This window comes from Ovis canadensis, chromosome 9, assembly GCF_042477335.2.
Source record: "Ovis canadensis isolate MfBH-ARS-UI-01 breed Bighorn chromosome 9, ARS-UI_OviCan_v2, whole genome shotgun sequence".
Lineage (NCBI taxonomy): Eukaryota > Metazoa > Chordata > Mammalia > Artiodactyla > Bovidae > Ovis > Ovis canadensis.
This window is the reverse complement of record NC_091253.1, coordinates 26,634,863-26,647,372: the sequence shown is the minus strand read 5'-3', so window position 1 is coordinate 26,647,372 and position 12,510 is coordinate 26,634,863. Positions and strand designations below refer to the sequence as shown.

Below are 12,510 nucleotides of genomic sequence, written 5' to 3'. Positions count from 1 at the left end.
TGAGGGGGAGTAGGCGAAGGCAACCATCACGGGGGGCAGGGTGGGTCCAAGGCTGCTTACAGGACACCCACCTCCAAGCTTCACCTCGACTTCTGGAGGCGAGCGTCACCCCCAAACACCTTCCCAAGTGTGTGGGTATCTCAGGTGTGTGCTGAGTCGCTCAGCCGTGTCCGACTCTTTGTGACCCCATGGGCTATACAGTCCATGGAATTCTCCAGGCCTGAATACTGGAGTAGGTAGCCTTTCCCTTCTCCAGGGGATCTTCCCAATCCAGGGATGGAACCCAGGTCTCCTGCATCGCAGGCGGATTCTTTACCAGCTGAGCCAGGGAAGCCCGTGTGTATCTCAGGAGAGGAAGTGAAAGGCTGGGGAGGCCAGAGCCATCCTGGGGGCTCGGGGCCACTGTGCTGGGACTCGAGACGGTGTTTAGAGAGAGATGAGAACCAGGCCCAAAGAGCACATGCTTGGGGAGGGGCTGGGGTTCACAGGGACAGACGGACATGGCTCCAACCCTGCTGGCCACCGGCCATGCGTGCCATGGTGGGTTGCAGGAATCCCTACCTGAGCTGGGGGCTGACAAGCTGGGTGGGGCGGGGGACGGCCGCCTGACCGCGCTGGACAAGCAGAGGCAAGGATGCAGGTGACCAGCAGAGAAGCAAGGCAGGCCCTTTATTGGAGAATCTGTCACCGATACACAGACACACACAGGCCACGCCCCCGAGCCCGGCCTGGAACCAGCCCAGGGCCCAGGACAGCTGAGGCAGGGGTGTCCACTCCCAGGGGCAGCGGGAAACTCTCAGTGTCACCCACGGTGCCATCTCTCCCAGCTCTGCTGCCTCGGGGTCCCCAGGAGAAGAGCCAGCCCTCGGGGGATTCCAAGGGCCGAGGGGGCCGAGGGAGGCTCCCCAGACCCGCCCGGGAAGGGCTGCTCCCTCATGCTTGCCTTCCCTTCCTGCCAGCTGGGTTGTGAACCCCAGGTCACGAGAACAGGTGCAGGGACCCCAGGCCTGGGCTGGGTGGATGGGACACACTGTGGGGTCTGGGTCAGCATCTGCCATAGCCCAAGCTCGCAGGGGGGGCCCGACGGGCAGGGTGGGAAGGGGCGAGGCTGCCGCGTGCAGGGCCCCTGCGAGTCCCAGAGAGGACGCGGCAGGCAGACGTGGGGGCTGCGGGCTGGGGGTCGGGTAGCCAGGAGGAGGGGACGGGCATCGTGGCAGCGGCCGTGGCCCATCCCCGGGGAGGGGGGCCTCTGGTCATCTCTCCCTGCAGGATCAGGGACTCGGGACGGGGCGGGGCACTCAGGCTTCCACCTCCAGGGCGCGCACGTGCACGCTGGGCAGGCAGAACCAGGATGGGGGCAGCTCCTTGCTGGGGCCGTCCTCGTGGAACCGGATGTGGAGGAAGAAGTCGCCCGTGTAGAGGAAGAGGAGCGCCCCGAGGCAGGCCGCCTGGCCCGACGGCTGCACCTGAGAGAGGAGGCAGAGGTGAGAGCCAGGAGCCACGGGGCCCCGAAAGCCCGGGGAGACCCAGGGCCAACTGGACGTGGGGGCGGGGGAGGACCCCCAGGCCTGGCTCCGCGACCCCCCAGGGCTTCTCTGCGCTGTTGCCCCAGGCAAGTCCCTGCACCTCTCTGCGCCTCAGCTCCTGTCCCGGGAAGGAGCTGACAGCACCTCCCTCCCTGGGCTGTCTGGGGGTCAGCGAGCTGGGGAGTGTTTAGGGCCAAAGGCGCATGCCCACTGGTGAGCGGAGCGGGAGGACCGTGCCTCGTGACCTCATCTGCTCCTCTGGGCACAGTGACTGCTGAGCAAGGGGGAGCTGCCTGCAGCGGGCAGGCCAGTGGTGCCCTGGATGCCCCATCCCAGCTCCTCAAAGGCCCTCCCCTGCTCCCGGGACTCACGTATGAAGACTCTCCTGGGGTCTCCAGGAGAGTCAGGCGGACAAGGGTCAATGTGGAGCCTCTGCACCTGCCGCCCCTGGGGAGGGCCCCACGCACCTTGTCCAGGTAGAAGGTGCCGGAGCCCACGAAGGACACGGCATGGTGCAGGTCGTAGTTGTGCACGCCGTTCTGGTGGTCCTGGAAGGGCACCACGCTGAGGGCAAAGGGGCCCACGCTGCGCGGGCTCCTGTTGGTCAGCCGCACCTCCAGGCGCACCGGGTCGCCCACCTGGCAGGCCGCCGCCTGGCAGTCACAGGGCTGTCCGTCCACCAGCACGTCTGCAGGGACACAGGGCGCCAGAGCATCAGGGCCCTGGCCACCCGCCTGCCTCCCCTGTTTACCGGCTCCTCCACCCGCCATAGCTGCCACCCGCGCTGTGCCAGCCTGGGGGCGGGATACCTGCAGGCCCCAGCACCTGCTCTCCTGACCTGCAGGCTGGGGGTTCCTGGGGGGGCCTCCTAGATGCCCCCAGCTGGAAGGGCTAATCTCTGGCCCTGACCCTCAGGGGCTCCTGCAGGTGGCAAGCAGCCAGGAGAGGGACTCGGACCTGGAGGGGACCATGCGCAGGCCAAGGACCAGGCAGGGGCCCGGACAGGTGGGCCTTTATGGAGTCACCTGCAGGGTGACCTGCCCAGAGGCCCCCGTGAGGGCTGGGCTGGCCCTGGGGGCACCAGGGAAACGTAACAGCAGCTGGGGGGAGGCCCGGGGGTCACGGAGCAGGCTGAGCACTGTCGGGCAGGGGACAGGAAACAAGGGGCTGCACGGGGTAGGGGGTCGGGCAGGCAGACAGGAGAGGCCACACTGTGACCCCTGAGCAGGCCGGCTGGAGGACTGCTCTCTGGCCTGGGCGCGAGGCACAGGCTGGGAGGTCAGAGGGACGAGTGTCCTGAAAACAGGCAGAGGAAGGAGGAGCTGATCAGCTTCTCCTGAGTCCTCCCACTCGCCCTCCCTGGGCCCTGGAGTCCTCTCCTTTAGGAGATAAGAGGAAAGTCTACTTCACAGAGGTTTTGCGAGAACCAGAAACCCGAAAGCAGGGGGATGGGGCGCATGGCCGCCCTGCCAGATCTTATCACTGGTGCCCACATCCACCCTGGGCAGCAGAGACTGTGCGGGCGGGCCAGGTCCCGGACCAGCTTTAATCCTCAGCCCACAGGGACAATTGGCATTTATGCAGCTTCTCCAGGCCCTTCCTCACCTGGGCTGGCAGTGAATGTGATGGGTGCAGGTAAGCCGGCGCGGCGCTGATGCAATAGACAGAGAGCACCCGGGACCCAGCCCTGCCAGCCTCTCCTGGGCCGCTGTGTCCAGGAGGGCCGCAGACCACAGACTACCTGCCGGCAGGCCACATGCAGGACCTGGAGGGCCCCAGCCCCAGGGAAGGGGCCCCTGGGAGAGGTCAGGAGGGGTGTCCCAGCCTGGAGGCCTGTCTCCTGACCCTCAGGCTGTGGGGGAGCCATGCACCAGAGATCTCGACCTGGGGGTTCCTTGGGAGCGGTGGGCGGGACACACAGAACGCCAGCTCTGTAAGGGCTAGCTTTCTTCCTGAGAGACCCCCAGAACCCTGGGCCTGTGCCACCCGAGTGGGGTGTGGGAGACAGTGACACCCCCGAAGACGTCCACGCCCTACCCCCTGGAGCCCGAGCCGGGTGTTCCCGCACGTGGCAAGGACCCTGAAGAGCTGAGTAGCTTGGAGCATCCGGGTGGCCCGATGTCATCATCTCCAAGGTTGTAAGGGCAGGAGGGGCAGGAGAGAGCCCAGGGAGGCTGTGTGGCCGGGGAGGCAGAAGACACTCAGAACAAAAGGGAGCTTTGACCACAGGGTGGCCACTGACACCAGTCTCCAGACCCTGAGCCAGGTTCCCCCTGCCTGTGTTTTCAGTCACACTACCTCTCCACCCCAGTCCTGCAGGCCCGGCCCGGCCCGGCCCGGCCCCGGGGCCTCTGCACCGGCGGCACACCTGGGCCCCCGGGAGAGGCGGCCTCTAACCACGCAGCACAGCGCCGTCCTGCCCGGCACTCCCTCATGCCACATCTCCTGACCTCAGCATCTTCTCTCAAGTTCCCTCGTTTGCCCACCTGTTTGTTCACTGTCTGGGTTCCTCTCTTCTTGCCCCAGCACCTGGGCCAGGCAGGCGCCCTTCTATTTCATCTTTATTGGCCAAATGAATGGATGAATCAGAGAGTGAATGAGTGGGCTGTGAGGCTGGGGTCAGTTCAGCTCAGTTTGGTTGCTCAGCCGTGTCTGACTCTTTGCGACCGCATGGACGGAAGCACACCAGGCCTTGTTGTCCATCACCAACTCCCAGAGTCCACCCAAACCCATGTCCATTGAGTCGGTGATGCCATCCAACCATCTCATCCTCTGTCGTCCCCTTCTCCTCCCGCCCTCAATTTTTCCCAGCATCAGGGTCTTTTCAAATGAGTCAGTTCTTCACATCAGGTGGTCAAAGTATTGGAGTTTCAGCTTCAGCATCAGTCCTTCCAATGAATATTCAGGACTGATTTCCTTTAGGATGGACTGGTTGGATCTCCTTGCTGTACAAGGGACTCTCAAGAGGCTCAAATCCCTCTCAAGGGGCTCAAGGGCCCCTTGGGACCCCTGGAGCTCAAAGAGACTGGGCCAGCCCCTCGAGTGTCCCACAGAGGGGACCTCAGAACCAAGCTGCCGCCGCCCGGCTCTGATCCCAACTCGCGTGCCAGGCTTTTGTGGAGGAGATTCTTCGTGCAGGAGCAGCTCATGTTGTAAGAAACCTCCTGGGAGCGGATTAGCCTCTTTCCTTGGAGCATTAAATCGGGCCACAGTCCATCTCCTCCCGCCGCCCCCAGCCCGCTTCTCCTTCACTTTTAATACCAGCCAGCATCACGGACTTCATTCTATCCAGCCCAGGATCCCTCCCGAAGCGGCTGCCGCGTTTATGCTACAGCACGTCGCCAGGCTCTGGCAGGAACACGGCTATAAATAGAAGGCGAGAGGAGGGAAGGGCCTGCGGGGCCCACTCCAGCGAGGGAGGTGCGGGGAGAAAGGCAGCTGGCCAGGGCCAGCCACCGGCGGCCACCGTGGGGACGCGGGGCGGGGTTCACGCGGGGAGAGCACGCGGAGGGCGGGGGAGCTGCCTGCACCCGAGGCGGCACCTGAAGGCAGAGTGAGCACGGTGCTGTCCCCCCGCAGCCCCTCCAGAGCCTCCCCCAAGGCCAAGAAGCCTCCCCCAGCAGCCTCACGGGCTCCTGGAGGGCAGAGGGCACAGGGCACAGGCGTGGTTTCCACGGGCTTTGAGCAGGGATGCTGAGGTGTAGCGAGGAGATGGGGCTGCCAGGGCCCTGACGGAGGGTCTGCCACCCGGGGCGGGGGTGGGGAGGGTGCTCCTATTTCTGGAGCCGGGGCCAGGTCTTTCTGCCTCGGCTTCCCCTCTCTCCCAGGAGGGGTGGGAAGAGCTCTGCTTCCCCAGGCGGGGCCAGTTTTAGACCCCCGCCCAGCCTCACTGAACACAGCCTCTGCTGCGCTCTGTGCCTGGAGGGAGCCGGCCTTCCTGGTGCCCAGGGGACACGGGGCACAGCACTCACTGCAGAGGGCTCCTGGCTCAGAGGAGCCTAGCAGCAGGGGCAGGGCCCGGGGGGAGGGGGTGTCCCCGCTCGGCCTCTGCACCCAGGGCCCCTCTCCCTCTCCACCTCCCCCCACAGGCACTGCCCGCCTCTCATTTCACCATTACTGTTCTTGGGGGTGACAGCAGCTCCTGAGGGCACCCTGGCCAGTGTCCTGAGGTTTCATCATCTCACGCAGTCCCCAGACCAAGCCCGCCAGGTGGCACGGACACGGCCTCACTTACAGGGGTCCCAGTGGGGACAGGCCACGGCCACCCAGGTGCACAGCTGAGCGCTCAGCTCCCTCGGGAACCCTGGTGGCCAGGGCATGCGTTATTTTTCATACAGCTTTATTGAGATTTAGTTCACAAACCACAGCTCACCCACTGAAGTGCACAATTCCATGGCTTTTCACCTGTTCCCAGATCTGAGCAACCAGGCAACAGGCAACGTGAGAGTGTTTTTATCACCTCCAAAAGCGACCCCCTGCCCCTTCTCCTCTCCCACCTGTCCCCTACCCCCGAACAACCAGGATTCAAGCTTCCAGCTCTACAGACACCCCAATTCTATGGACTGTCACACAAGAGTGGGGAACCACTCCCTTCTCCAGGCAATCTTCCCGACCCAGGGATCAAACCTGGGTCTCCTGCATTGCAGGCAGATTCTTTACTGTCTGAGCCACCAGGGAAACCCCCATAACCACACATACTCGGCCTTTAAGAGCAGGCTTCTCTCCCCGAGTGTGATGCTGCTGGGGCTCAGTCTGTGGGCATCTATGCCTTGCTCCTTCTCGTGATGGACACACCACAGCTGGGCATCCACGCGTTTGCGGGCGGGCACCCGAGTGCCTCCGCCCTTGTCTGTTGTGAGCAATGCCGCTGCGGACGCTCGAGGACAGTGTCTGTGTGGACGCAGTTCTCTGGTTCCCGAGGGCACACACCTCGGAGCGGAATTGCCGGTTGGAGTTGGGGGAGGGGTGGCGGCATTTAACCAGCTGAGGGATCACCAGGCTGTGCTCTGCAGCAGCGGCGTGACCTCACTGTCACGCCCGCCGTGTTCAGATCCTCTACGTTCCTCCCAGCACCTGCACTGCCCACCTTTTCTGTCCAGCCATCCCAGCACATGGCCCAGTGGCATCTCCTGCCGAAACCGTGCCTGGCCAGGCTGCTACGGCCGTCGTGGTCCACAGGGCGGACGTGTGTCTCTGCCCTCTGATCCAGACACAGGTTTGCAAAGGCCTCCTTTCTGGTCTTATTCACTCATCTCTCCCTGGCTGGGAGCCTTCTGGAATTCCAATCCCTTAACCCGACTCGACCCTCTGGGGCCGAGGGTTGGGATGTAGACTGGGCCCCTCTCCCCATGAGCATGGCAGAGGACAGAGGGCTGGGCAGACCCGAGGCCAGCACAGTGCGTCAGGACCTGGACTCCAGAAAGGCAGCTGGGAGCAGGGGCTCCGGAGCCAAGAGGAGGGCTGGATGGAGATCGGAGCTTGCGGACGGCAAGTCAGGCACAGGCCAGCAGTCAGGCCAGCCCTGCGGCGTCCACCGCGTCTCTCCAGTATGGTCCATGGAGTGGGTGGGTGTGAAGGTTAGGGGTGGGCAGACACTCCTGGCACTTGAGAGACACTTGCCAAATGGCTGTGAACAGTCCGGCAGTTCTAAACCACTGTGGACTTCTCAAAAGAAAAGACCTGCCTGGCGGCTCCCCGGAGTTGCGCTTCCTAGGTCTGTTCTGACGTGTGTGTCCAGGGCCAAGGGCACTCTGTGAGGCATGGACAATGGGCAGGGTGGGCCTCTGGGTGGAGCCTACACAGCATGTTCCCCTGGGGGCCGAAGGAGACACGGAAAACATCAGCAGGCCCCAAGGTCACAGGCAAGTCACTTTTCAGTGGCGAAGAAGGGGGCTCGTGGATTTCGTGTTCAACGGACTCATCTGACGGTCTGCTTGTTCCTTCCTTAGGGCCTGGCTCCCACAGTCGGTGGTGGAGGCCTGTTCTTCCCCTGGAGCCCGGACTCCTGACAAGGACGCTGTTCCGGGCTCACCTTTCTTTCTGGGCTTTTGGTTTCTTTGACAAAACTGGATGGCTAAGCAGACTTACGGTCTGATTCTGGACACAACAGAATCTTTAGAGACACAAGCAGGAATGAGTGAGGGGAAGGCCTGAGAGGAGCTGGAGAGAGTCAGGTTCTCAAAGATCTACCAAGCGGGCTTCAGCTAAGATGTATTTGAATTTCAAATTTCACAAGGCACACACATTTTTCTAGTTGACATAAATCTTGGATGGGCCTAGATTTTAGAGCCAAATTTGATTCAGGCAAGGCTAGGTTTGAGAATTAATCAAGCTTTGTCACCCTTTAAATGAAGCGCAAAGGAAAAGGAAAAAAAAAACCTCAAATGAGAAAAGAATAATAGCTGAGCCTTGGGATGTGGGCTGAGCCCCTGGCCAGTGAGTTTTGCTTCACCCTCCTCAACACCAGCATCCTTGGGAGAAGGCAGACCTAGCAGAAAACCCTGTAATTTCCAACGATCCAGTGAAAAGCGGTGAACTTCCTCTACTGCAAACGTAGCTAGTTGCTCTGTACGCAACCAGGGCAGCAAGTCTTCCCTGGGTACCAGTGAGAGCCAAGTCACTGACCTACTCTCTGCGGCTATTAGGAAACTCAGATACAAGCGTGTACTGACCTAGGGAACCATGTGGGCCTTCAGCGCCCACATTTCAGCTCACAAGCATAAGCATGCATGCACGCATGCACACATAGCCTCTCCTAGCACGCCCACTCCTCCAAGTCTTGACCAACTGCACCAAATATGGGTTCCCTTAGTCCAGAAGTGTCCAATGTTGTTTTGCTGTTTTCCTGAAAGAGTTGGCAAAAGAGGTTAGAAGCACAGAAATGCCCCGCAGGTGGGGGTGACGGTGTTCTGGGAGAGGATATTACACAAAAGTAGGCAGTGGGCATCTGGGGAGGAGGTGTGAAACCACACAGCCCCCCTGCACCCACCCTGCCCTCTGAGCCTCCCTCCCTGTGGGGAAGGGGGTGGCTCCTTCTGTCCGCTGTGCGGGGCTCAGACAGGGGGATGCACCAGGGGCAGGGCTGCTCCTGAGAGCTCAGCTCGGGCTGCCCGGGGCCTCAGGGTCATGGGCTCGTCCTGCCCTTGGGCGCTCATCAAGGTGGGCACTGCGTGAGACCAGGGTTCTGCTCTCAAGGCGCCAAATGTCGTGTGTTTTTAACAGTCACTGAGGTAGCTAATTAGTTCATAAACCAGAATGCCTCCTCCCCAGAACCCAGGGAGGGAGACTGCTCCAGACCCGCACATGTAATTACCCTCCAGTTGAGAACAGCTCCTGAGGAGCCGTTTGGCTCTCTTGGGTAAATAATTTACTTTTACAACTTTTCATTAAAGATTAAAGGGAATTAAATTAAAATTAAGGCGAGCTGGAGTTGGAGGGGGGACATATGAGGCTGGGAGCTGGCTCGTGGAGATGTTCTCGGGCTTCCTGGGCACGTCTGTGCAGGGGCCGGTGGGTGGGGAGCCCCAGGAGGCCATGGCCCACGTGGACCATGGCTGCTGGGGGCCCTGTGAGCCTGCTTCAGGGACAGGGAGAAACACACTCGGCCCACACCACCCACCGGGTCAGGGGTCCCCCTGCCGTGGTTTCCCCCCGGGCTGGTGGGCCAGGTGAGCAGGGTGGCAGAGCTCAGACAACATCCTGGTTCCGGGAGAGCCAGGGCTTCTGTCTCTTCCCCTGATCAGCCAGAGGGCTGGGGTGCAGAGCCAGGAGACGGCTGAGCTCCAAACCAGGGCAGAGACGTGCCCGACAGGCTCGAGGGGTGACGGCGGGGACCATGTGAACTGGGAGAAGGCTGAGCTCCAACCCAGGGCATAGACGTGCCCGACAGGCTCGAGCCGTGATGGCGGGGACCACGGGTGAACCGGGAGAAGGCTGAGCTCCAACCCAGGGCAGAGACGTGCCCGACCGGCTTGAGGGGTGACGGCGGGGACCACAGGCAGCAGTGCACGCGCAGCTCAAGGCCGGGTGAGTGTGAAGAGCCTGTGTTCGGGGCAGGGTCTCGCCGGAGGGTGCCACGCTGCTGGCTGGCCCTCTGTCTACCCCCTGGCAGTGCGCCCCAGCCCCCAGGGGCTTAAGGCCCTGCCCACCCGCCCCGTCCGCCTGGGGGCCTGCTGGGCTGGCCCTTCCCTCATGGAACACTTGCTCTGAGACGTTCTGGCGGGCGGAGGCCGGCTGGGTGTTCACCAAACCAGTGCCTTAGCGGTAAGCTGCGGACGCGAGCCTGAGTCGTGGCCAGGGGACAGTAGGGGGACAATGACACACGCCCCGCAAAGCTGGCCCACAAACTCATCCCTCCTGCAGTCCCTGCTCGGCCGAGTGACAGCACTGAAGATGCTGGATGGGTCAGGGGAGGAGCCACAGGATAAGGGCAGCAGTGTGGTGGGCGGGGGTCCCTGAGCCCCAGATAGCCCCCGCCACCCACACCACGAGACACAGAGCAAGGCCGCTGTGTCGGGCCCCTGAAATTTGGGGCTGTCTGTTACAGCTGTGCAGCTTACAGGCCTCCAGGGCTCGTCTATCCAAATCGTCTCCCTTCAGAAGGGGCACCGGGACCCGGTACGGAGCCAGTGTGCCCAGGGCCGGGCTGCGAATCTGATGCTGGGTGGGTCCTCGGATCCGGGGGCCCCTCCCTTCCCCTCTGGAACAGAGCTGCCTTCTGCACAGAGAACACCACCACCGCATGCTGGAGACAGGGCCTCCATTAAGTCCTCTGCCTTCAACCTTCTCTTTCTGGACAAGCACCTCAACTGACGATAAACCAGGGGGAAAAACAGGACAAAAGGATGAATGCTGTGCCTGCTGGCTGGGGGCATTATGCAAAGACATCATTCTGAGGACAGCAGAGAATTTAAAATGACTCCGCTGTCCCCGAGCAGCGTCCCTACCTTTTCAATCTCTCATTTTTCATCTTCTCTCAAGACTCAATAAAGCGGAGATCGCTGCCACCCAGGCAGGCCCTCCACGGCTCCTGTGGCTCTGTGTCCAGCCTGGTCCTCCCCACAAGGTCACCCCAGCCCCAGACCACCTGCCCCGCAGGGTCAGACTGCACAGGCGGCTGCCGGCACCAGGAGGATAGGGAGGAATCTACGGCCTTCCTTCCCAGATGAGAGAGCTGAGGGCTGGAGGGAGGGGCACACTGGGGGAGGAGGTCATCCCAGCGGGCATGGGCAGGGGCTGTGCAGCTGGTTTCATGCCACTGGACCTTTGCACAGGCTGTTGAAGCTGCCCTGTCTGCCTGTCCAGCTCAGCCTCACCTGAGCTGCGCTCAGCACTCGGCACTTACCTGGGGTCCTGCCTGCCCAAAAATGTGTGCACGCTTCCCTCTGTCCCCCGGTGCCCAGCAGGGCCCAGGTACCTTGGGTCTCCCCAGGATTTGCAGACCTTCTGCTGTCTGGTAGCAGGGTCAGGTGCAGAAACCAGGTCTCTGGATTCCTGGGTCAGTCCAGAGGGTTGGAGGGTAGGGGGAGACAGCCAAGAAGAGAAAGGGTTTCCACTGAGAAGATGTAAAAGGGTGTCGATACAGGACTGATGGCCTTCAGAGTCTTCTAGACCAAGCTGAAGACCCCCTGCCGCTCCTCCTCTGCTTGCCCTTCCCCAGCGCCCTGTGACACCCCTCCTGCCATCCATCACCCCCTCACAGGACCCCCAATACTCTCTGCCTTGCCAGCTCCTCTGGTCCTTTCCAAAACTCAGCTCGAGCAGCACTCTCTCCAGGAAGACTTCCTGAATCACACCCAGCTTTGCACAAGGCTATATCATGTATAGCCTCATGCCAGGATTTTCTGTTGACAAAATGTCTCATTGATTTGAAGCTCATTGAAGGTGAGCTTTTCGAAGGCAGGGCTCAGGGTTCAGTCACTGAACTGATGAATGAACAAGGCCTGCCTATGGCTTGCTGTGTGACCTTAGGGAAATCACTTAACTTCTCTGAGCCTCTGCTTGCTCATCTATATGTAACATGGGAGGAATGAACTGGATGGCTTCAAGACAGGCTTCATGGTGCTCAGGCCTGGGCTCACCCCTCCAGGTCCACTTCAGACCACTCTCTCTGCTGAGCCAGGGCAGCATGCGGGCTCACTTGGCATCTAGTTGCTGTGCCAGGACTGTCCCCCCACAGTCCCCAGTCTCAGCCTTTTTGCACAGGGCCCAGGGCCTGACACCTGCCTGGTGCTCGATCAACATTTATCATGTCAAACGGACTCTTTAAGCAGTGATAGCCAAAGCTTCCCATAGACACGTAGCATCCCAGAGCACACAGATCATTCGGGAAGGACACCGGCCACAAGAGAACCTGCTGAGTAGCCTGTGCGCCCGAACTATGGGAGCTGGGCCGCTGGACAGATGGCGGTGCTGAGCCGGCTGCCTTGTACTGGACTGGGATCAGGGTCGGGCCACTCCTGGCCGTGAGAAAGGGTGCCCAAGGGTGCCCGTTGAGCCCACAGGGCACTGCCCTGCCAAGGCTTGGCCACCAGCCCTTTGGCAGGTGGGCTTAGGGGCTCAGGAGGAGGAAGTAAGGGGGCCCCCCGTGGACCCTCTGCCCAGGCCAGGGCGAGCAGCACTGCAGAAAGCCCCTTGGTGGAGCTCGCAGTGTTGAGGGTGGGGGTGGGCTGAGGCCTGCACAAACCCACTGCCCCTGCCCCGACCCGGGGCACAGGGGTCAGACAGGGCAGGGAGACTCCAGAGCAGACCAGCCTGCAGACAATGGGCCCAGCCGGATGTCCACGCGGCGAGGACCTTGTGCTGGGCCTAAGCATCCTCACCAGAGGCGACCCTGTGGACGGAAGCCCTGGCCTGGCTTCTCAGGCGGGGCCCTGAGCATCCCAGAGGTTCCGGGGGGCCGACACACATGAGGGTCCAGACTTTCTTGGACTAAGGAGGGCCCCCTGAAAATGAGTGCGGGCCAACCGGCTCTGGGCCCAACTCC

At 61.8% G+C, this 12,510-nt stretch overlaps 1 protein-coding gene across 5 annotated transcripts in view; it reads right to left on the bottom strand.

The window, feature by feature from the left end:
• Window positions 1-641: 641 nt before the first annotated feature.
• TRAPPC9 (trafficking protein particle complex subunit 9) overlaps window positions 642-12,510 on the bottom strand; it is a 387,455-nt gene continuing 375,586 nt past the window's right edge. For all 5 annotated transcript variants that reach the window (XM_069600923.1, XM_069600926.1, XM_069600925.1 and 2 more), the window contains 2 exons: window positions 1,994-2,214; window positions 642-1,466 (listed from right to left, as the gene is read on the bottom strand). In XM_069600923.1, coding sequence (XP_069457024.1) covers window positions 1,299-1,466; window positions 1,994-2,214 — 389 coding nt within the window. In that variant the 3' untranslated portion in view covers window positions 642-1,298. The remainder of the gene's footprint in view (window positions 1,467-1,993; window positions 2,215-12,510) is intronic.